General features: G+C 35.4%; 1 protein-coding gene across 5 annotated transcripts; it reads left to right on the top strand.

Moving 5' to 3' along the window:
- Positions 1-372: 372 nt before the first annotated feature.
- Positions 373-25,247, top strand: LOC112561901 (ADAM 17-like protease). Of its 5 annotated transcripts, none has more exons than XM_025234776.1 (25): positions 374-561; positions 3,690-3,825; positions 4,011-4,144; positions 4,416-4,504; positions 5,366-5,465; positions 5,628-5,726; positions 6,150-6,176; positions 6,414-6,540; positions 6,925-7,017; positions 8,130-8,207; positions 9,074-9,212; positions 9,700-9,810; positions 10,760-10,765; positions 11,091-11,212; positions 13,054-13,123; positions 13,600-13,735; positions 14,031-14,132; positions 14,544-14,606; positions 15,012-15,085; positions 15,669-15,784; positions 16,032-16,110; positions 16,470-16,558; positions 16,888-16,941; positions 18,191-18,209; positions 19,934-20,088. In XM_025234776.1, the coding sequence occupies exons 8-25, from the start codon at positions 6,502-6,504 to the stop codon at positions 19,951-19,953; spliced, it is 1,410 nt and encodes a 469-aa protein (XP_025090561.1). In that variant the 5' UTR covers positions 374-561; positions 3,690-3,825; positions 4,011-4,144; positions 4,416-4,504; positions 5,366-5,465; positions 5,628-5,726; positions 6,150-6,176; positions 6,414-6,501; the 3' UTR covers positions 19,954-20,088. The 5 variants fall into 5 exon arrangements, with proteins under 5 accessions (XP_025090545.1, XP_025090561.1, XP_025090570.1 ...); XM_025234785.1 differs by lacking the exon at positions 18,191-18,209 and adding an exon at positions 17,918-17,941 and having other exon boundaries at positions 19,934-20,069; XM_025234753.1 differs by lacking the exon at positions 18,191-18,209 and having other exon boundaries at positions 19,934-25,247.
- The last annotated feature ends 222 nt before the right edge of the window (positions 25,248-25,469 follow it).

The following is a 25,469-nucleotide window of genomic DNA, read 5'->3' as shown; positions in this document are numbered from 1 at the left end:
AATATATTTTACCATTTGTAGTTCGTTTCAAATAAAAGTATGTTTTAAAATTCTTTTTAAAACTTATTTTAATCACGGAACGTGGTTTCGGATATATATATAGGCTATACTTTCGGTTTGTGCGTGGTCGAGTTTACCAAGGGTCGAAGGAATTAAAGCACTCAAAATACTTGCAAAACTAGTGACTTACATAAGTCATTAATAATTCAAAATATTTTGATTTTAAAAAGAGTATGTGCTCATAACCTTATCACTTTTGCAAATTAATTCCAGAAAATGAAAAATAGTTTACCTTTGACGAGCGCTAAACATTGACGTCATTAGTTTTTGTGTACCCCCTGGTACTAATTTTACTCTCAGCGCGTGTAACCATCGCTTGCTACGAGACAAGACAAGAACCGCTGACAACAAACCCTGTCGGCGTCCTAGCATGACAGATCATTGCTTCCCGTTTCTGTTAAAACTTCCTTTCCTATTTAAATTTTCTACTATCTTACCAGGGAGAAATGCCATACATCTTACAGATTCTGCTTGTTACGATCTTTCTTTCCGCGTCACGCGGTAAGTTGAATTTTTAAATTAATGTTAAGAGACTTTGTATTCTCATTCGTTCTCATGGTGAAATCAACTTAATTAGTTTATTTCAGAAAACGATGACCTAGCGATGAGTGCTTTGTGTAGGTAGAGGAATTTGCCGCGCCGCATCAGGTCTATTTAATTCTTATTTTTAATACTTAAGACACGTCGGCGTGAAGTTTATTCAAACCCTAACCCCCCCCCCCCCCATCCGACTTTCACTTCTCGATCTCGCATCCTTTTTAAGAACTTACATAAACAATACTCCTTTTTTTTATTTTGCCGTAGTCTCGACAGTCTCATTGAGTTAAGTTACTATATCATCATCAGTGTATGATGGTGGTCATTGCATTCAAACCGAAATTTCAACATCATGTCTAAAAATTAACGGTAAAAACAGTTACATATATTGCTGTCGAAAATGTGAACATTCTGTTCACCAAATCGGAACTCTCTAAAGTCAGTTGCATAAAAGCTGTTCATATTGTCTATTAACCATCAGAAGAACGGAAGAAACGGGGTCGAGAAAGATTTATGTTTTGCATCATGCATAGTTGTCACTAAAAATAGCCGCCCTGCAAGGCTGTACTCTTCCGTGTTATTTGCCCTAATTATTAAGTGGGATTCCGCTGTACTTTATAGTTCTTAGCATCCTGGAATGAGGAAGAAAATTAGGAATACTCTTTTCTTTTAATTTATTAGTTGTAACATTCTGGAACTATCACTTCTGGCACATACAGATTATATCAGTCACATAATACTCTTATAGATATTTGAAAACATTGCTGTTTAAAGCAGACAAAATAAGAAGAAATAGTAAAGAAACAAATAGACCATATTATCAATTTTTACTTTAGGAAACACTCCACTCAACTATCATATTGGTCTTAAATAATAGAAAACAATGGGGCAAATCATGCTTCTATACTGCAATTAGTGCCAAAGAAGTTTTCAGGCCAACAGTCAGAAAAATAGAAGAGTGTCATTGCAAAACTTCATGAACCTCCTCCATCATTTGTTGAATCCAGTTGTACTAGAAGTAGAGTGTCTTAGACAGATCCTTGTAAACAAAGCACATGTCCTACTCTACTAAAAATAGGATCGAACTACCATAAATCTGTTTTCTTCTATCCTTTTAGCCTATTACAAGCTTTCTGTGATCCTTGCAGATTGCAAGCTATAATCAGATTTGTGCTGGCCAGTCTCAAAAACCACTAATGGTACCCCAGCATTGCATCTTAAAGAAGCACAACTTGGACCCGAGCTCGTGTAAAAACTATAGACCTGTGTCGAATTAGCCTTTTGTTTCGAAACTTGTGGAGCGTGTCGTTGCTCAGCAGTTGACATTCCACCTGGACCGCTACAGCTTATTGGATAAATTCCAGTCGGCGTACAGACCCAAGCACAGCTGTGAGACAGCCCTTCTGCGTCTTATGAACGATCTTCTGTGTAGTGCGGATGCAGGGAAAGTGACTCTTGTGGTCCTCCTTGATCTGAGTGCGGCCTTCGATGTCATTGATCACACCACTCTTCTGACTCGTCTCCAGATGGAGGTGGGCATTGGTGGTTCCGCCTTGCAGTGGTTCCATTCCTACCTCAGTGATCGCACACAAAGGGTGATGGTCAATCAAGCTTCTTCAGTGACAGTTCCATTGCTGTGCGGTGTCCCGCAGGGCTCTGTTTTGGGCCCGGTTCTATTTTCTATTTACACATCTCAGCTTGGTCCTCTCATTGAGAAGCATAATGTGAACCGTAAGATGTTTGCAGATGACACTGAACTCTATTTTTCATTTAGTACTGACAGTGAGTCGGTGAGTGAGGCAGTTTGTGCTGTAGAAGATTGTTGCTTAGAGGTCAAGTCATGGATGCTGAGGAATAAACTCAAGCTTAATGATGAGAAGACAGAGGCGATGCTATGTGGTTCCAAGCTTAGCCTTAGCAAAGTCTCTCTAGACTCCATCCAAGTGGGTCAAGCTAGAATCCCCCTCTCCAGCTCCGTACGGAACCTTGGACTCTATGTTGACAATCTTCTATGTCTGATCATGTCAGTTCTGTAGTCAAGGCATGTTATTTCCATATCCGCACTCTTGGACGACTCCGACCCAGTCTTAATAAGAAGACTGCAAATGCAGTTGCTGTGTCCCTCATCGGTTCTACATTAGACTATGCCAACAGCTGCCTCTGGGGGATTTCAAAGAGCGAGTTGTCGAGGCTACAGCGAGTGCAAAATACGGCTGCGAGGATAGTTACAGGAAAGAAAACAACTGACCATATTACTCCTGTACTTCGTGACCTACATTGGCTTCCTGTGGAGAAGCGAATTGAGCACAAATTGTTAACCTTAACCTATGGCTGTCTTCACGACCTTGCGCCTGTCTATCTGCAAGAACTCATTCGCTGTTACCAACCCCAGCGGAACCTTCGTTCAGCAGCACACTTCAGACTTGAACGACCGAGTGTTCAGTCAGGGAATGCTAACAAGAAGACTGCGGGTTTCAGATCCTTCTCCAATGTAGCCCCGCTTTTGTGGAACTCGCTTCCCCTCTCGACCAAGGAGTCTGATAGTATTGGATCTTTCAAGAAAAATCTTAAGACTCACTTGTTTAAACTTTTTTGAAGTTTTCATTTGACCTGCAGTTTGGTGGCTGCTGGGATCACCGCGCATTGAGCGCATCTTTGTGATGCGGATACTGGCGCGCTATAAAACTACCTCATCATCATCATCATCATCATGACACTTTTCTGTTCAGATGGGTCTATGTCAGAAACTAGTGTCAGTATTTTTTTCTTGGCACAAGATTACACCAAAAAATACAATGTTCAGGAGCTGTGTTTTGGAAACTGTTATATGCAAACAATTCTTCTGCAACCTAAAAATTGTAAGTAGAAATATCTCAGAAATTCAGTATCGATCATTTAAACCCCACTTTCTAGTTACCCTACCAGTTCATTTCACATCAGATATCAATAAATTGCCAAATTCCTAGAATTTAGACTTACCTTTTTAGACGTAGGTTCTGATAAAATTAGTTGCCAACTGCGCTTTTTTAAAAAAATATTACTACTTTAAAAAACCTTTATGTTCCTCAATTATTTTCTTTGTATTTTTGCAGGAGTATTAGAAGAAAAAGTTAGGTACTATGAGGTGCTGCATTCACACAGCATCAAACACCGAGCAAAAAGAAGTGCTGACCATGATAACCACTTGGACAAAGCTAGCAGAACTGTGATGCTGTCAATGTTCAACCAGTGAGTAACTTATATCTCTGTATCTACCAAGCGATGTGTAATTTTAACAAAATGATCAATTCATTTTTTTTTAATTGTAATGTTGATTTACTAATATAGAATTTAATTGAAAATTTTAAGTATTTTTTCAATATGGTTTTGATTTGAATTGAAAATTGGTATTAATTTTTACTGTTATTTTACAGAACTTTTATATGCCATCTTCAGCCTAGGACTAATTTCTTTTCTCCTACATTTCGACTTGTGGTTATGAACAATGGCCAAGAATCCATCATTCATGATTTTCAGAAGGACCAGTTCCTTGTTGGAACCTGCAATGGTAAGTTAATAAATGGCAATAATATTTGTCTGTTGAGTGCTCTTATCTACTTAAGTTGATATGAGGGAACTAAAGTGACTAGTTCAAATAATAATTGTATTGTGTACATTTCATAATTTATCTAAAATGTATTGTTTGCCGTTAATAGTATGATTATTGTTGAACGTTATTTTATAGGTTCTTTTAAATGTTGGCATTTAAATTTTTTTCAAATCTTGTTTTATTTTTAAAATCTTTTTTATTGTTTACATCCTTTTTTTCAATCTGCCAGATAATAGTGAGTCAGAAGTTCATGGCTACTTTGTGGAGGGTGTCTTTACTGGAACCATCAAATATGGTGGTGTAGTGTATGCCATCGAGGTATGTTCTTTTAGGACACAAGTAATAAGTAATAAGTAGTGCTTAGATCTAGGACACGGGATCATGCCACCCCTCTCCTTCGTTTTCTGCACTGGCTTCCCATCCATTCTCACATCCAGTACAAATTTTCTGTACAGTGCTTTAATTTCTTTGTTGGCACCTACCCTGATTATTTCTCCGAGCTGCTCTTCCCTTACGTCCAACAAGACAACTCCACTCCTCATCTGATGATCGTCTTCTTAATCTTCCTGTCACCAAAACAACAACATATGGCGACTGGATTTTTAGTTATTGTGCAGCGAAACAATGGAATTCTCTTCCTTTCCATCTACTCACTATTGAATCCTTTAAACGTGCACTGAAAATGCTCCCCTTTCGTAAACATTACTCCTAACAACCTTTCCCATAATGCTAGTCCTTTTTCACACCCTTCCTTTTGCAATATCATGTTATTCTCAGCTCTTGATTTTTTTATTTGGTTTGTCTTTGGGTTTTCTGTATTTGATTTTATTCTTCGTTTAGTACCGTTGTTGATTGTTTTATAGTTCATATGCTATTTGTTTGTTTTCCTGTCCCTCGTATGTTGTCCATGTTTCATTCTTGTTCTTAAGTGCTAAGAGCATGTTCCTTGGGAAGTGTGAGTATGGGCTTTACAAATTTTCCATTTATTATTATTATTATTTATTAACTCTCAGAGACTGAAACCATAGCAGAGTACCCTAACATTTGGGCTTGTACTTTATTTTTACATAGCAGCTGAAATATCAAACAGTCGAGAAGTAGAGCATACTGCTTGACTTTGGTCACCTGAGTTCATAGATCAGAATGGGAGTATGGAAATATCAAGTTTGCTTGTTCCAGGATGCATTGCGTCATTTGCCAAGGAACAGAAGGGAGAGCGTGGAAAGATGATAGCATATCGCTCATCTGACATCATCTGGGACAAGAACGAAAAGCCTGGGTAATTTACTTTTTCTAATAATATAGTTCATCACTTTTTTCCCACAGGGCATTGCAAGCTGTACGTAAAAAAAAAAAGAAGTAAATGCATGAGTGTGAATGCATTCTCTTTTGTATCACCATAGATAATATAATGAAATAATAGGATGATGTTTTCTTTCAGGAACTCCTTCTGTGGTGTAAAGTATGAGGAGCGACCAGTTAAAGGAGACAATTCAGAAATGCAGAGCCAGACTGCCTTCACAGCAGATCAAGTATCCAGGTAAAATTTCTGTCTTTAGGATAAAACATCAAACGTCTTCTATCAAAACAGTTTTTATTTTAAGATGAAATCTGAAGATATCTTAGATTTTGTGTAAAATGCAATGTCATAATCTTTAAGCTGATTAGTTGACAACATAGCAAGCAGTTTCAATAGCAGCAAAATATATGAATTGTTCAAGCAACAATTTACGCATGTCCTGGTGTAACTAGTCATTTTTACATCTTTCATAAACTTTCACTAAACTGTATCTATTATAGAAAACCTGTATTTAAACTGAATTTCTTCCCAGAATTATAAAATTATTGTATGCTAGCCTGTCAACTCAATATCATGATGATATATTTGATATATACTTTCAATATTAGATTTGTTTTTTAATTTTTGTTTTATTTACATTCTTTCTTATTTCCTTTCTTGAAGAAACATCAGGCCATAGAACAGTAAAAGGTACGTCTGTCAAGCAGGGTGCACTAGATAGTAGATAAGTATATCATATCATGTCATAAAATTTGAGCAGATCATCATTTTTCTATCTGATGACATAAACCATTTGTCACAGTTTTCCAGTCTCTATATCCAAAAAGGTTGAAGATGGATTAGGAATAAGGGCTCTTTTTGAGGTTGTTGTGCTTAAGCTGATGTTGATACAGACACTCTAAGTATTTTGTTATTTATTGTCAACAGAGTCTAATGCTAGGACAAAGCGTGAAACACCAAAGAGCTGGAGCACATGTCGCATGGTGGCAGTTGCTGATCACAAATTTTTCAATACATGGGCGGTGGGAACATCTATAGCACTGCAACCTACATTGTAAGATTTAATTAGTGGTAGTTGTCTTGAAATCATAGACCTCTACTGCACTGTAACCTATAGAGACAAAAAATTTGCTTGGTGTTATTAATCTGTAGCATTGAAAGTGGTCCTACAACTTTTCTTCCTTTTTTTTTTTTTGGTCCCTTTGTGAGTGGTGGTAGATGTAAACTATAGTAACCTATGCAGTCTGATATTTTAAAGGTATTTAGTGCTGTTAAAAGTGTTTTTTAAAGAAGGTGGTCTGGGCTTATTGTTTCTAAAGAAGAATATTGAAAATGCTAATACAATTATTTACAATTTGTGCATGAATTTATAAAGAGAGTAATGGCAGTTGCCCCTTATTTGTGGCTGTGTTCGTGATGTGCAGAGTATTTCTTTCAGGCAGGAGTCATGGAGAGAGTAGATGCAATCTTCCGCAACACTGTGTGGAATATTGATTATGAAATCTCAGGCATGGGATTTGAACTGGCCGAGGTGAGGGATAAGGTTTATGCCTGCACATGGTAGTATTTGCTGATGCTTTTGTTTGTTGTTCTAATCCTTTATTTCTTTTCTTTGAAGTTTTTTTTTTGTTGTTGTTGTTGATAAAGAGCATATGTTGTAACATTTGTACTAGGTACTGGTACAGTGGCCTTCTGAGGGTAGAATGCAGGCTCTTGCATACCAAAAAAAAAAATCGCTCTTTTAAGTCAGCATATTTTATCAAGTATCAGGAACAGAAATATAACTTTTAAATCACATAAAGAACAACTTTTTGTCTGTTGAACAGACAATTTGTTTTGTGTGACCATCAGAATTGCATGTATTTTGTGAGGATAAGTGGTACCGAACACAAAAATCTGCAGCTGCATGGTGGACATTTTCCATGTGCCTTGTGACATGTTCTGATGGTTGGGTCGGTATTTGTGCTCTCATTCGCAAGCTTTTGCATAGATATTGATATATACATATTAAATTAAATCATCGATGTTTGGTAAAAATGTATTAATGGAATTTAACGGTTCTAAATCACAATTAAAGACAACACAAAATATCTATCGACTTTGAAACTACTTAGCCTGAACCACATGCAAAATACTTTGTGGTTACATTGATTAGTGTGAAAGAGTATTTTCTGCTGGATAATGTAGTGTGCAACTTAGCAGGGTTAGAGTTTAAAATTGCTTGCCAGTGTGATGCAAATCACGAACTTCATATTGACAAAGATAGAAACTTAGGTTTTGATTTGTTTTTTTCGTATTTTCATGTACTTTCATGAGAAAATAACAAAAATTCTCTTTTTATAAAAAACTTAATTTTGTGTGCCGGTACTTATTTGTACTTTGTGCTAACCTGATCCAAAATATTTGTTGTATGTTTTAGTAAAAGTAGAACAGGTAAAGTTATTTATTTAGCCACATTTCATTGGTGTTGATTGTCATCTTAGGTACTACAAAAAAGACAACAATCAACACCAATGAAATGTGGCCAAATAAATTTTTACCTCTTCTACCTTTTTGTTCTACATAAATTTGTTGTGAAAGTGTGCTTACTGAAGTTCATTTATAAATTTGCAATATGTTGGGATTTTTTTTTAAAATGGGCAGATGAAGATTGAGACTAACGCCAGTAACAATGGTTACAATGCAGCTAAAAGCGATTGGGACCCTCTGAAACTTCTGCAGGTAAAAAAGTTTGCATCGCTCACTTTTCAGTGCCTTTAGAAAATGGATGTTTATATATTGTTTTTGTTGATGGCAAACAAAATAAAGCACTAGAGGAGAGACATTAAAGATTTAGATTTTTTGCATAATTTAATAGCTGTTTGCATCTGAGATGATTTGAGCAAGAAACATTTCTCTTGGAAACATGTTTGCATGTGCACATGTTTATGTGCATTCTTAAATGCACATGCATCATTATGTGTTTGAGTATAGTGTAGATGTAGTAGGTACAGGTAGCACATGCATTTACTTTTACATCATCTGCATTAATAATAATAGAATGCTTGTAGAGCACGAAATTCCAGAACATGGCCTAGCTTTCTGCCCTTCACACTACAAGGCTATGAATATGGACTATAACTGCTAGAGGAAGGGTGTAAAATTGAAATACTTTCTTTCTCACCTCGCTACATGCACACATATCTTAATCATGGATGACAGGACTACAGCAAGAATGGAGTTACTGCAAAAGGTATTTCCAAAGTGAGAAAGTCTTTAATGCCATTTTGAAACTTGGTACAAGCTGAATAGTTTGAACTGGGAATGGCAGTGAGCGCCATAGTATGGGTTCAGCATAAGAGAAGGCTTATTCGCTAAACCTTTTGGTGCAAACCTTTGGCAGGTGTAAGATAGTGTGGTCTTTCATCAGCTCCAGTTATTGGAAAACAATAGTTTCAGATTTTCTGTTTTTTTACTATCCCTGTCTTTTACCTGTTCATTGTAATAATACTTATATTTCAAGAATAAGCATGCAGTTGTGATCATGCTTTTCTGATGCTATTCATCATTTGATTTGTGGAGTTTATATCAAATCATTATGTTCACAGGCATTTGGTCACAATCTAGAGTACAAAAAGTTCTGTGTGGCACACCTGTTTACTTATGAAAAGTTTGACAACAATGTTTTGGGACTAGCCTACATCGCCCCAACTACTGAGGGATCTGTCGGTGGCATGTGCTCTCTTAGTAGGTTTGGTTTTGAAGGATTTTGGTTGTGTGATTTGTTGTGTTGTTTTTATTTACGCAGTTTGTGTTGCATTATTTTTGTTTGTCTAATTTGTGTTGCTGTTCTTTTGTTTATGTTATTTTGTGTTGCTATGTTTCTGTGTGTGCTTTGTGTTGGTGGTTTAGTTTGTATGCTTTGTTCTGCTCTTGTTATCTCTGTTGAAAATTTGCACTAGTGCTTGTAGTTTTTCTATAAAAACAAGTGTTGTGCACTGTTGTCCTTAACGTATATTTATCGTTAGCTTCATGTCTGTCTGTTCCTACTGTATATCATCATGTTGTGTTGTATCTATGTGGTGTGTCATACTCATCTTCATGCTATATTAATGTGTTATCCTGAATCCTTATGGTGTGAGATCTTCATCTTCATTCTGTGTTATATTGTGTCTTAATGCTGTATTGGACTTTATATTTGTGCTCAACGATAATGTAGTTAATGGGTTTGCAGCTCGTTTTATCGATGGGCAAGAAACAGCTCTTAACACAGGATGGAGCTCTTCCAAGGATAGTACTGGTGAAACCGTACTTACACGACAGGCAGAGCTTGTAACAGCTCATGGTGAGATGCACTGGAATATGTTACAGATGGAGGCACCAATAGAAAGCAATAGTTATTTGTGTTTCAGTCAGTGTGATATATTTCATATTTCCATGGCAGCTAAAACTTGTTATCTAGTAAGGTCAATGAGTTAGTCTGCATGACCTCATATCATGCTGACCAGCTCTGCAAATAAGGTTTGTGAAAAGTGTTGGCTGGGAGGTCTTCTACTGGCCTGTCACAGGGCATGTGCAGCATGAGGGGTAGGGTGGAGATCATACAGTCCTGGAGGGGGAGACAGAAGTTAGGGATATAAGAAGCCTTGTGAGGATTTCATCAGATTCATTGGATGACAGCAGATTCTGTATACTATTCCATCCACATTTTGCAAGTGGGATTTATCACTGTAATAGGAAGAGGAGTAGCGATTTTGGCAAGAATGTGTTTTTTTTTTTGGGTTTTTTTTTATTATTACCACTAACATTGTAAAATTAGCATTATAAAATCTGCTCTCTTTATCTCTTCCCCTACAAACTCTGGTGTGTATTTCTTATATGACTGGCTCTTCTCTGAAGTAACCAAGTTAGTGTGGGTGGGAGGACATACTGGTTAAGCTGCAATCATATTCTTTTATTAGGTTTAAAAATAATTTAGTATTATTTGGGTGTTTGTATTCCTGAACAAAATGCATGTGAAATAAAGTCATTTTAAGAGGGAGAGAGTTTGAGATTAATAATGGTGGTGGATGTATGAGAGGGAAAAAGATTCGTAGTCATGGGACATTTTTATGAAAATTGTCTGCTTTCTCAGTACCCCTATAGGGTGAAATAATAAATTAATTGGAATCTTGAATTAAGAAAATTCTTGCTCCTGATGATGCTGAACAAGGATTGATCTTGCCTCGGTCTTTAATGCTTTTTGCCTTTGTCTTGCTTTGTTTCATATGCTGTTTGTATGACATGATGAGCAGAACTTGGTGAGTAAATTGAGAGATCTGCATTCTTTATTAATTCATTAATACTGTTTTATTAATATTAATGTCAGATATAATGTCAGATAATACTGTTTTATTAATGTCAGGCAACATCCAATTTCTAACACTAAATATCATCATGCAAAGCAGTACTGAATGTGGTACATTATTATCTTCAGGTGTAATTGTCATGCAGATTATAAAAACTGGCAAATCAACAGCATAAGCATGATGTATTTAGCATCATGGCATGAAAAAAAGAGAGTAAAAACACTTTTGACATTTTTGTTTAGTTTCTGACATGAATGTGGTGATTTAAAATGGACAGGTCATAACTGGGGCGCTGAGCATGACCCTGACACCAGCAGCTGTTCTCCATCTGCAGTGGTCAATAATGGCAAATACCTTATGTATGCCTATTCCGTCACTGGCTATGACACAAATAATGATGTAAGTTACAGCTCTGCTAGATCATTATCAGATCATGACAACACGGACATTCTGAATTCACTACTGAAAATGAAAAGAAGGTGTAATTTTTGAGGCTTTCTTGAAGCTAGTTGTATGACTGGTATGCCATGAATACAGTGAATACAGCATAGGTGTGACAAGCATAAAATCTTATTTTGGCATTAAAGATACTTTTCAGAACAGTAGCATTGCAAACACTTGGATATATATAGTTCTGATACTTTTAATGAACCATATTTCAGACCTTTTGATTGCAGAGAAGAATGTAAGTTTGCATCTGCATGCTCAGTATATGATCTATTGTGATCTTGGATTTTAATTAAGGTTATGTACTTTATTTTTAAAAAAAGCATTATCAAAGTAACACTTTGTTTAAATTATTGATTTTTAGTCTTTTTTCTAATGTAACATAATTTTATTGCTTAGAATTTTAGATAAAAGTCTTCTAACTGCTGAGAGATTATCACCTTCATAAACATTTTATTCTATTTGAATGCAGTCATAGTTGGCACATTCTACAGCATGTTTCAAGTCACACTTTCTCATGGCACCTTCCCTCAATGTATGCTGGTCATATTAAAATCTGGCTGTCATTATGGTAACCCTCAGCCTGAGCCAGCTTGGCCATCACCAAAATATAAACTTGGCTTCTCCTTCCTTCTTCACATACATTTTTTCAAAACACACTTTAATGTTTTTAATATTTGCTGTAAATAGTATGGGTTGTGTGTAACAGATGGAGTAAATTATTATTTATTAACAGTAAATTATTATTCTCCTTACAATTGCCTGCTGTTTCTTTTATCCTGCTCTTATTTTTTTTTTCAAAATGGTCATATTTTGCTAAATTTTAGTTTATCCACTCATATGCCTTTGCAGTTTTCCTTCATGGCATGATTGCAGTTTGTTTTCTTGTCTGTTTTTTAAACATTCAAAGATGGAACTTTGAGATCTTTTAATCATGGTCACTGACTAATCATGGAGCAGATCCAAGAAACAGCATCTCACTTTTTGAAATAAATGCATTGAGATATTCATTGTAAAGCATAGTTTAATTACAGACTTTTCCCTGTTAGATAATGTTATTTTAAACTCAGTTGACATGTTCTGGCTTGCTGCAGTCAGTGATGTGCTGTGCTGTGACATGCATTGACAACACTTTTTTTAATCTGCAGAATACAAATACTACATGGGAAATAACAGTTGCATATAAAAGCTGGATCATTTCATTATGTTACTTTCCTTGATATATTATTTCTGGATAATCTCTGTTTGCTTTAAGATGATGTAAGTTTTACGAATTGACCTAACGACTGAAATTCTTTACATACATGTCAAACTTTCACTGTGACTACTTCTGAAACATAGTTTGCTATTTTGGGCAAGCTGATATATCAATTTTCTTTTAAAAAAAAACAACAAATATCCTATTGCCTAAAGGTATAAAAAGTTCATTTCTATCTAATTTCATTGTAAACACTTATTTTCAGTTATATTTTCACAATGTGTGGTTAGTTTTCTTTCCTTTAAAAAAATGGCCTAGATGGGGTGACCAGTTTCCCCGGAAGGGAAGTGACCGCATCGAGTTAACATGATTTGGTGTTTTGGAGTTTGTCAGACTATTTAAATGCTGATATTTTTTAGGGAATGTACAGCAAGTTAAACTAGCACCATGTGAGCTAACACTATCTCACATGCTGGCAGTCAATATGGAATCTGTACAGCAGAACAGAAATTCGTGTTATCATCCCTTTTACTTTATCTCAGTGTTCATGTGCTAGAGTTAACCTAAAAGCAAAATAAATTATACTGATTTGCAGAAATTTTCCCCTTGTAGCAGGCGTGACATTGGAGCTGTTCTTGCTGTAAAGGCTCAGAAATGTTTCAGTGGTAAGTAAAACAGTGCATAAACAGCTTCATAAACAAATTAAACAAGACATTTTACTTCCAGGACATCGTTAGCACAGGGCTTACCATGCCACGATATGTTAATGGCATTACTGAATACATCAGTTTGAATTTGATTCAAGCCTTATGGTTTCTGGTTTTGGGGACAAAGTAGTGGAAGCTGGTGGAGCATCCAAAGTCTGTTGAAGTCTTTATAATTACAAAGATTTCATAAGTGATTTTAATAAACAGTTGTTTTCATGTATCAGTGGTCCCCAAGGTAGAACACCTACATCATTGTATTCTATTGGCCTTGATCGCCATCTGGTCTCTTGTATTAGCATCTTTACTTAGTATGGAATCTGTGCAGAATGGTGTTTCCACTAATAGGTTGAGAGGGGGATATTAATTTTTTTCTGTACCTTTTCGCAGGAAATGTATGGGCTGATGTATGTTTTAGTTTTCCTGTCATTTTGCAGAAACTCCAGAGAATACGTCATGTGGTAATGGACTTAAAGATGATAACGAAGAGTGCGATGCTGGATACATAGGTCGATTTGGCCTTGACCCTTGCTGTACTAAGGCCTGTCGTTTTTCCAATGGCTCTGTCTGCAGGTACTTTGCATGTGTGCATTCACATGCATGTGCACACACACACATGCAGTCATGCAGTTACTTCTCACTATTGTGTTGGTCTGTTCATTCTTTTTTGAAAATAGCATATTGATGTTTCTTCCACATAAAAATGATTTATAGATTTAGTTATAATTCGCATTCTCTCTCTCTTTCATGCTCACATATAAAATTCTGGGGTTTTACAACTACTGCATTTAGACCTTTGCATTTCCAAATTATAATTCAACCAGTAAATTTTCAAACACCTATTAACAAGTCTTGTTTCTGTTTTTAGCCCGGTAAATTTTCCCTGCTGCTTCAATTGCCAGCTAGCACCCCAGGGCTTCACCTGCCAATCTGCCTCTGATATAACATGCCTTGCAGAATCAAAATGCAAATATCCTATGTGTGGGTGGTTAGATCTTTGGATATGGTTGTTTGTATTTATGCATTCTGATGCTCAAGAGTGTATGCTTGTCTGGAAACGTTCATGCATGTTATGATTGTTAGAGATCTATCAAACATGCTTGCTTTAGGCACATCTGATTTTGAAAAAAGTGTTTTATTAATATACGTTAAATGATAATATAAAAGAGTCAGGTATTATTTCCTGATGCATATATGTGGCCACGTTAGCTCTGCCTAATATTTTTTGCTGTTTGTTGATTGTTTGAGGCAAATGTTGCTGTGACATTCTCCTGCCTGAAAGTTGCTTTTCTTTTATAAACATTATTTCATAAGTTCTGGAATATTGTTGCTCCAGTTTAATTCTTCCTTATTTGAAATATTTTTGCTTAACTTTAACCACTGGGTACAGTTATTCCTGTCCAGAACCAGCAAACAAACTGGATAACTCAACATGTCTTGATGAGTGAGTAATTTTCACTCTCATGTTTTCACCGACACTGATGTAAGCAGCAAATAGATAGTATTTACCTGGCAAACATTAATGGATATGTATATGAAGGGTAGTTCTAGTATCCATTAAACATGATCTAAATAATACTTCTAAAAAAATGTACCAACTTCAGCACTGGTTTCATTGGTAATTTTATGCATTTGATGCCTTTCAGTGTGTTTTCTGTTCTTCTCTTTTGTTTATTTAAGCTTTTAAAGAACTAGATGCAATGAGGTAAAATATTGGAGCCTTGCTTGTTATCTGTGTTGGTGAAGCTTGTCATTCTGATGAACCTCATGTGTTGGGGCTACAGTTATATGAATTTTTCTTTACTATTGTGTTACTCTATATCACTTTTTCTCTTTTTCGCTTTGGCAGAGGATTGTGTCGAAATGGGTCATGCCTAGCATTCTGTGAGGCTCGTGGTCTAATCTCTTGCGCATGTAATCGAGGTAATGTCACATAAATTTGATTTTTCACAGAGAAATTGAATCATGGCTTATATATTATTTTTTAAAAACTGATTTTCTGTTGTTAACCTAAATCTGCCTGCTTGTAATCTTTGACATTTTATTCAATGAAACGCTTTTTTCAGCTTTTCTTTTGAAATGTTTATTTCAGTAATTGTATTTTAATAAAACTAATACAGAAGCAAAATAATCTTATTCTGTTAAGAAAATTTAGATCATTTAGGAGGGAAAGACAAAACCTCAGCTAGAGGTTTTCTGTTTACTAATCATCACATTTGCTACATTAGTTTTTTTAAGAATTTCGGGTGGTCTAGCCAAATAAAGTTATTAATAAACTTTTTTGATAGATTATTATCTACAATCTTTGAATTTCAAAAATACTCAACACAGAACTTTATATGTTACATGTGTGGGAATATAGTCCAAGTTTGCTCCATTTTCTGGTTATAACTTAGGAAAGATTTGACAGAAGGAGAGAAAGCAGTTAGTGAGATGTTTTAACAAGCACCTTGCATGAAAAAATTTTCCTGCAGAAAATGCATCCTTAGTCTTATCTGTTCAACAGAATCGGAGTCCTGTCAACGATGTTGCCGTGTTGGCCCACAGGCTGAATGCACGCCATACATTCCTATGAGTCGCTTGCCTAACGGTCGACCCTGTGTAGTCGGATATTGTCTAGAAGTATGCTTTATTTTAAGTATTTCTTTAGAATATGAAGATTTTAACATATGTGTAAAAAAGATTCTAAAATTCTGGATGCATGCATGTGTGTTATGTATACATCAAAGTGAATGTTATGTCTTGAGCATGCAAGCATTTATGATTGCATAAATGTTTGCATCTAATGTATATTTAAATGTGCCATCTATATATAAATTATTATCTTCTGTTTTTACTTTCATTCAAATCTCTGTTAATGTGTTCATAGGGGGCCTGCAAAAAAACAGAGTCTTCAGTTATTCAGCGACTGTTTGATGTGTTTGAAAACCTAACTGTTGATGGAGTATGTGAGTATTACAGTGAATTGTGTAATCTATAGAATTCCATGTTTTGGTTCTATATACAGCTGACTTATTTTCACAAAATGTCTTTCATGTCATTAGCTGCTGCATACAAAGGGAAGATAAGGCTTGTTTGGTTTGATCTTATAAATTAAACATATAAATATTTTAACTTTTTCATATTTCAAAATTTGAATATTTATTTCAAAGTTATCCTTATGGTCAAGAATGTAAATGTTCATAATAAAGATTTAAGCTATCACATCTCAGAGTAATCTTTTCAACATTCTTCCAACAGAATCACTTATTTAATTTAAGAAAATACTAAGTATAAAGCAACATCAATGCTCTAATTTTCTCTGCAGTGGATTTTTTCCGTAAAAATGTGGTTGGCTGCATCATTGTCTTCTCATTGATTTTCTGGATCCCCATCAGCTGCTGTGTCTCCTTTCAGGTAAGGGATGTATGCCTGACAGTGCAAAATATTGATAATACAAATAAATTCTTCCCCATGGAAGCAGGATTTCATTTTTTATTGACTAAACTTTCTCATTGAGTTTTAAACTATTTTTCTCTCATTGGGATCCTGACAATAGTGTAAATCTTGTAAGGCTTTCATCTCATTATAAACTTTTTTAAAGCTTTTATGCTAAAAGTAAAGATAACTGAGTAAATGTCTGCTCTGTAAGGCAACTTAAAGTGAAAAAGAAAAGCAAAATACTTTTGCGGATAAAGACTATTTTGATAAAAAGATTTCAAAGGAATTTTTTTTTTCTTTCTAAGGATCGGAAGAAAAGAAACAGTTTGATCCAGGAAGGAAATAGGGAATTACAAATGGTGAGTTTGTACATCTTCCTCTTGTAAGAACTCCACTGTGTTCCCCACCCCCAAAAACAAATAAATTGTTATGCTTTCTTTGTGTGTTCAGTTCACTTTAAATCAGTGTCAAATTCTTTGATGACTTTTATGTAAGCAGCACAATTGCTGTTAACATGTATTTTGATTTCTGCTGTATAACAATTTTCTTTCAGAAAACTAATATAAGCATTACACTTTTAAACATTTTGATTGTGTAATTATGTCTGATTATCAAATAACTGAACTATTGGTTAAGGGTGCAAAGTATAAAATGTGAGAGAAAGAGGGTTTAAAGTAAGCAATATTGTATCTATACTCTTATATAGTTATTAGATCTGCAACAGATTGTTGAAGTTTAGTGCAGTTTACAAGTAGATTAGCATTGGATGCATATGTTTTAATATGTAACATTTAAATAAACATAGCAGTCAAAGTTTGACTTTAAGAAGAAAACACAAAAAAATCTTTCATTTTAATATTTAGTAGCTATTAGCAGTCTGCTTCCCAAAAGTCAGAGGAATGCGAAAACATTTAGTGCTTTCTTTGTGTTATTCATTTAAAGTTGATTAAATTTTTTTTTAATCAGCTTAGTGGATTTTGCCATTTTTATTTTTGCCAACTTTCATCGCCCCATCCCCTTGCACATGGCACATTTCGAGTTTAGTATTTACTCAGAAATGGGTTTGACCAACTGAATTTTGTAAGAAACTAAATACAACAAATAAATATTTATATAAATATTGATGCATTAACATTAACTATGACAATTAGAGACTTTTAAAGGCTGGTAACCTATTCTGCAAGGTGTTAATTAACCTTTTTGGCCTGAATGATATTCTCTACTCTTTGAGAATGCAGGAGACTCATACTAAACATCTTCATAAAGTTTTCTTTCATGCTTTAAGACTGAATCTTTAGCTTTCAATTTCATGCTGTCTCTTTCATTCTCTTTCAGTTCAGTGTGTCAAGTATAGACTAGGTATTTCTTTGTTTTCTTCAGCATTTGAAGAGCTCTTGCAAACTGGCTTTCTTCCCCTCGCTTCTAGCTGTCTTGTGCAAACCCCATTGCTTTGTATAAGTAGCATGTCCTGGTCTACGGGTAAAGTTGTTACTGTGCATGATCATTATCAGTGTATTGCTTTGTTTGATCTGTCTCTGTCGCTGCCCTTTAAAAAAAAAGAGAATTGTGGAAAGAACTAATAGTATCTGTTAATTTGTCATAACATAGAATGGAAACAAGTTCAGAGGTAAGTTTGAAAGTGGTTTATAAAGCCAGGTAGGACATAGGACAACATTTTGAGATACCAGTATTCAAAACATAATAGTCTCACTCTGCCTATTGTCACTGCATGTCCTTCTAACAGCATGAAAGGGATGTTGTAGTTGACTGCATGGTATAGCTTTCACATAGACAACTATCTCTGTACAGTTCCATTGAACGCTGATAATTGAAAATCCATGTTTAGTCACTAGGTGAGTAAGAAACTCCAAACTGTAAAACCGTAAAGGGCATGAGGTGCTTTTGCTTTTATGGCTGTAAAGGATCACCACATGTAAACTGTCTTTGTACTTCACTGCATGTAAGCTTGTTTAGGCAGGTATGAAGGAAAGTTTACTGTAATAAAACCACAGTGCTTGTTTGATGAGAGGTAGGTGCCATGAGAGTAAGCTGTGATTTCTAGTTCCTGCTTAGTTGAAGCCACATAAACGAAATATTCAGATATTGAGAAAGGTCTTTGCTAGGGCTGTGTGATGCCATTCCTTACTCCCATTTTACAATCCAAGAATGCTTATAATATTGGTAGGCTAGTATTGGTCATAGCTCATATTTCCTGTATTACATTATTATGTGAAAATGATAATATTAACACTTAGATTAGTCTCATTATAAACAGCATGAGTACTACAAACAATACATGATGATGTGTTTCATTATGAAACATCAGGTAAAAAAAAGACAAATATGTATTGCTTTGGTAAAGTAAGTATTTATATTCAAATGTTCATACGTTTGCTTAAAGCCACATTGCTGTTAGAGACTCCTACTTCTGCTGAATGTTTATTTAGTTCACAAGCAATATAATCATGGGCAGGGTAAAACTTTGCTTGATGCAGCAACAACAACCAAAAAAAAAAAAAAAATTGACTTTGCAGACCTAATTGCAGAATGATTTCTGGTAACTAGACTTATTTTATCATGACTTTTTTTAGCCATCATGGAAATGAGCATTTTTCTTTTTCAAAACCAGCTGCAGTATTCAAGATTAACATAAAATTGTATACTGTTAACATAATAATTTCATGAACTATGAATAATGAATAATAGTTTCAGAAGCAGTACTTATTAAATCTGCAAAGCATATCCCAGTGCTTTATGTAAAGTTGCATAAAATTACATAAAATTTGTGTAAATTAATGTGCTTAGATGTGTTTGTGACTCAGTATCTGAGATAAATATTGCAGATTTTTCTCCTTTATAAAAGCATGTGACACAAAATATTGTTTACAAACTGTAGTGTAAATTATATACATAGTTATTATTTAGAGTTTTATCACATCTTTGATTTATGTAATCAGTAAAGTGTTGCCATCACATTAATCATCTGCATTTTAAAGAAACTGTTTTATCGTCTCATTTACGTTATTTGTGATATTGCATTGCTATAACTTATCACTTATTGTTAGACTTGTAATCATCCTCATTCAAAACTAACTGTGGAAAATTAAGAAGCATACTACTTCCAAATATTTCAGGTGGAAATCTTCATCCACATTTTTTTAATATAAGATTGCATGTATGAGTTAGCATATGTGTGTGTATGTATATATATAGGCATATGTGTGTATTCAGGTCATTATATATATATAAAATATACATAATAGATGGAAGAGCATTAATATGGAGTTATCTAGAGTTATTTCCCAGTGCACATATAAATATGTATACATTTGTCTTTGCATCACATTTCAGAATCGAGAATTTTTATATGATGAAGATGGACGCAAAATAAATAGGCCACAGTCACCGGAGATGGTGACCTTGTCACCCCTGGCTCCACCAGTGATGTCACCTCAAAACAAAGAGGTCGCTCATTCCAGGAACCGAGTCATGCCTCTAGATATAGGTGGCATTCAGGGCAGCCACTGATCCCACATCATGGCCCCTGAATACTGTTCACCATTTGAGAAAGTCATGCTATGGGAGTCTGCGGGAGATGCTAGTCGCTGCAGTCCTCTGGCCAATTGCAGCAACTTGAAAGCAGACAGGAGTTGCTTACAGCAATGCTGGACTGTGTCTGTGCCGAATGTACTTTTGTGAGAATCATAGACAGCAACGGATAATGACAGCAGGGATAATGTCAAAGGATACTGCATTTGGTGCTGTCCAAGCTCTTTTATCTCTCAGTGGTTTTCTTAAAGAGAAAGAAGAGAACAAGTTCTTCAGCTCAGTTTTAGTTACTATAATATATTGAAAATGAGGATACTCATAACTTTGGTTATTCAGGGAATCATGTCTTTATGAGAGTTTTAGAGATGAATGATGTTAAAGGGGTCTCATGAGGGATCCTAATAATTTTTGGATAGTTGTTGCATAATTGTTTCATGCACAGTTGTCACTAAACCAATTTTAAAACTTATTTTTCACGTGCTAAGTTTCTTATTACATCTAAAACATGTGCCTTTTGTGCCATTTTGTTTCTTTTAAGCAACATAAGGGAGATTAGAAATGCTGCTTTTTTCAAATTTTCTTTTATCTCTCAGGTAACAATTTTATTAATTAATGATACTCAAGGACTTAGAGATAGTCCTTGGAAAAATTAACATATTGAAAACAGTATGATTAATATTGAGATTTATATATAATGTCAGATTGTCACTGTAAATGGTGTGATTTGCATCTGCTGTGTCACACCAACACTACAGAAATGCACAATAAAGTGGTGAACTTGTAACCATAGATAAGTTTCAGCATTTGTCCTACAGAAAAGGTGGCTGGAATCTTATATAATAATAAAAGGATTATCTGATCATATATCCAATCAGAACATGAGTGCAATATATCAGCGAAGCCTGACTGTGTGGACCTGTGCCTTTTAGTTGCTGTGTCCTCGCCTTACTTGCCATTTGCCTTAAGAATGTGGGTTATAGAGAAAACGAGAATAAAATTTTCAGAATTTTCTAGTTTCACTTACTACAGGTCTTGATGATTTAGCCTGTTCCAACAAACAACAATGAAAGGCATCTTATAATGTATCTGAAATTTTATTTTATGTCAACACTGTTCATATGTGTGGCTTCATACATTGCACAAATGTTTATACATGTGAAGTAGAGGTGTGGTCACTAGGTTAGTGTTGTTAATGACCAGTTTTATCCAGAACAGGAAAAAGTAATGTTTAATGTATTGTGTTATGCTGTAACCAGTATTATTTTTAGTGGAAGTGTTTAATGAGTTGTTGGCTGATTAAACTGATTGACCAAGTCTCCAAAAGTAATTTTTTAAAATTATGTTAAAGTTGTCTAATTTGTTACAATTGCATAATCATATTTGAAAAAGTTTTAAAATAGTTTTTCTAAAATGATTGGCATAATGAAATATACAATATTTTGGTAATTGATTGGTAGCTAGGGAATTGTTGCTGGCATTTTTAAAACCTAATGCAGTGTAATTAGTGTGGGATACTTAGTGTACAGATTGTTTCATTTTAGTTACTTAAATGATTGTGAAATATTCAATATATATGTCCCTGCCAGGTATTTTAACATTGATCACACTGTTTTTTTGTATTCCTTTAGTATTTGTTAATTTTCCTCTGCCTTTTTGCTGTTTGACACATCACAAAGATCAGTAAATTACTCAGAAAGTATGTTTTCAAACTGTTATTATTAATGTCTCAAGTTTTATATTTTAGGATAGACTAATCACTAAACCTTTTCTTCCCCCCTCCCCCCACACCACCACTGTCACCGCCTAGTCTCTGTTCTTATGTAAACTGTTCTCATGTAATTTCTGTGGTTAATATTGTAGCCCTCATCAGATCATAAAAGTTTTATATCAGCATGCATTATTTACATTATAATGCTATAGTGTCTTACTGTGATGCACACTATGACACATCAGATCATCCTTACTGTGACACATCACAGCGCAGTGATTCCTTACCCCATGGACATAGATGTCAGGTGTGACCTTTTTAAAGACCAACCGCCTGCCTTCCTTATACCTCACACTTGATACACACCATTTGGAAGCTTTTTCCCCCTCTTATGCCTTTATGTGACACATCAGAAATTTTCAAGACAGAACCTGTTAAAGCAAGCTCTGATACTTTAGTCTGTGATATATGACCATAGTCAAGGATATTAAATTTTCATGATGATGTAATCCAGTGCAGCACAATAAATGTATATGATAGATTGAATTGCTTTTAAGGTATTATTTGCATTTTGAATTGGATGTTTGGATTTTGAACAAATTTAATGCCTAAAACAAGCTTAGAGCTTGCCACTTAAAAGTGTATATGCTATGAATTACATCGATTGTTCTTAAATAGCTTGTTTTGCTGGGAAATATTGAAATGTTACATTTGGCAGCTTTTGATATGCTATGATTAGTTTCTGTACTTTATTTCAACACACCAAATCTTGAGAATGCGTTGTAGTTTAGCAACCTGTGTAGCTTGCACTTAAACAAATATCCTAGTTTAAGACTAGTTGAGGCCTGTAGCTGGAAATCTTCCCAACCACCCAGAATGACTTTCACATTCTTTCTTTTTTTTTTTAACCCTCTGCATATTTTTTTTAAAAAGAAGAGTTCCAAGAGTTGGATTTTTTTTTTCAAAAATTTTGGAGTCAATTTTCTCAGAAGCTTTAACTCCAGCTTTTAACTGTAGATATTGATAGATGCTTTTTTGGAATTAAAGAGGATAAGATGCTATGGGTGGCTCAGTCATTTTCTCTTCTGCTGCACTATACAGTCTACAAGCATGTAAATATGGATGCACTGAACATGTGATATAATTGCTTGTGCGATTCCAGTTAAATTTGTGTGTGTGTGTGTGTGTGCATGCTGGCAATGTCCAGTATTATGTACTCATTTTTGTTTCTACTTTATTGAACCAGTCAGTACAAAACCTTTCATATAAAAATGTTTGCGGTTGACTTAATAAATGAAGTGGGATTGTTTGCTCTGTGCATTTATTTTCCATATTTATTTATACCTTTTGTTTTGCAGTGTCTTACAGTGTTTCATTTTTGTTTACCAGAGTCCAGAACCAAAAAGGTGTGTTTTTGTTTTTTGATTTTTTTTTTTGCATGGAGAAGGTGAAGCTTTAACTCTTTCATGTATGAGAACTTTGCAAAAATCACAGGCTGCATAGGTTTAGTGCTCTTGTAGTTTTGTGTGAGGCAGTCAGTGAAACTATAGCAAATGAATGCAGTGCACCTGTCGAATATGCGAGTACATTTGGCCAATATTTATTACTTTTGCAGGAAACGTTTGATTACATGGTCACATATTTGATGTGTCCAGGCATGAGAAAAAGCTCACCATATTGTTGGTGCAGAGTTGGGTTTTCTCCACGATTGATCTGAAAATTCATCTCCTTCAGACTTTTGTGATATGGCCATCATATGCATGTTTGTGTGCTTTGTGGAAGTAAAGTCTTGTTACGGAAAAGGGGAACATTAGCTTAAGCTGGGCTTGTTTTCATTTATTTCAATGTTTACTTTTTCGTGTGTTCATCATAAAAGCCATAACCTTCAGTTGTCACGATGTGTAAGACAGGTCAGTTGGTGAAGCATGCCACATAATCTGATTTCTATTTGAAAAGTAATTTTCTTCAGAAAAATATTTAGCAGTTCAGACAGGTTATAAGCACAAAAATCGCAATGTAATCCACTCCACTTCATGTCACCTTTGGTATTCGTGCATACAATGGTTAATTTGTTGATATGTTGATTTTACCTTTTGTGTGCATGGTAACGTGAACTGGCGAGTTTATAGAACTTGGAATATGCGCGCCTAAGATATTTAATGCGAAATAAGGCAGCCATGGAATGTGAAAAGACCCTGGTCATGCATTATTCATACTAATTTCTCATGGATATACCAACCAATATGATAGGCTTTAGAGTGTCCATGCATGAGTGAAGGTGGGAATATGTTTCAATACTCCAGCAGCTTGCTGTTATGTCTGTCACAGAAAACCCTGAAAGCAAACTTCATCAGTTGTGGTGGACTTTGCTGCATGATTCTTGCATGATTCTTGCGTTCACAGGGGTTGTAGTTATGAACCAAGGGCAAGTGTTTCCCCCAGGCAAAGTCAACTGAAGGAAAATCATCTTATTTCCGTAGTCTGCCATTGCTTTATGACAGCTCTAGAGAAAAAAAAAATCGCCATCTGCAGAGTGTGGATGCCGCTTTATAACTTTGGAAACAAGAAGCTTTTCCTTGAATTCCTCATGTTGCCCCAGGGCAACGACTTGCCCTCGCTTCTTAACTACGGACCCAGGGCTTTAAGGAGGAGTGAAGTTTAGACTACAGCCCATAACTTAGCCAGGTGATCTGCTAAAGCGGATGTGGTGCCATTACTTGACCACGAGCATGTTAGGCACATTCTACCAACAGATCGTCGAACCACGTAGGCTATGATCGAGCCCATGACTCCACGCCGTCGACAATGTTTCCGTTCATCTCGATCCACCCAGCGACTTGATGGGAGATGTCCGCGCTCACGTGCATCATGCCTCACTCAACTCCGACACCTTCATCTCGTTTTAGCCCTTTAATCTCTCGCATCGATGTACATCTTACAAAGCGCGATTGTTGCTGTTACAGGAGGGATGTTTTTTTTAATTGTTGTACGCGACCTGGTGACTAGGTGGTGTAAATGAAGACAACAACGATATTAAATTTTATCACCTAAACTAATGGCCGTTTTTAAACCGTAGTCTTTAAACAATGGCAAATCTGATGTAAACTAGTCCGTCATGGAGTATCCTGATTTTTTTTTCAATTTGTTACTGACTGATAAAAGGTTTCTAACGAATCATGTATGTTCTGCAGATCAGTTGAGCATGACTATATATATATTATGACCAGAAACTTCAAGTGGTAACCCAGTTAAATTATTCTTTAAGTACAATCAGTATATAAACAAGCGAAAAGTGATAACTATTCTGACTGACAAGCAGAACTTGCCTGATATGTGAAAACCTCATATCAGTGGAATTGATACGCTTTTGTGGATCTGCAATGACAATAAAATACTGATACAATGAAAGGTTTTTGCGGTTTTGTTGACAGGACGGAAACGAATTTTGGAGAGAAAAAAAAAAATAAAGAAAAAAGGTTTTCAGACGCAGTGCAGACATTGAAATGCTGTGGAGGTTTAAGAGTCGACCAGCTTGCGAGATCGACCTGTGGCGCTAGACAGATGTGCATTGTTCACCATCATCAGGTTAAGGGGCAGCAACCCACGCTGGGAGCGGCTGTCTCACGCGCT

This window comes from Pomacea canaliculata, linkage group LG1, assembly GCF_003073045.1.
Source record: "Pomacea canaliculata isolate SZHN2017 linkage group LG1, ASM307304v1, whole genome shotgun sequence".
NCBI classification, from domain to species: Eukaryota; Metazoa; Mollusca; class Gastropoda; order Architaenioglossa; family Ampullariidae; genus Pomacea; species Pomacea canaliculata.
This window is presented reverse-complemented; position numbering and strand designations above follow the sequence as displayed.

What these genes read in the sequence shown, in the direction of transcription:
- LOC112561901 (XM_025234760.1), top strand. Translation starts at nt 6,502, where the DNA reads ATGGGCGGTGGGAACATCTATAGCACTGCAACCTACATT. An exon ending in TGGGATTTGAACTGGCCGAG is followed by an intron (nt 7,018 to 8,129) that starts GTGAGGGATAAG and finishes TAAAATGGGCAG; the next exon opens with ATGAAGATTGAGACTAACGC. An exon ending in GCTATGACACAAATAATGAT is followed by an intron (nt 11,213 to 13,053) that starts GTAAGTTACAGC and finishes ACTGATTTGCAG; the next exon opens with AAATTTTCCCCTTGTAGCAG.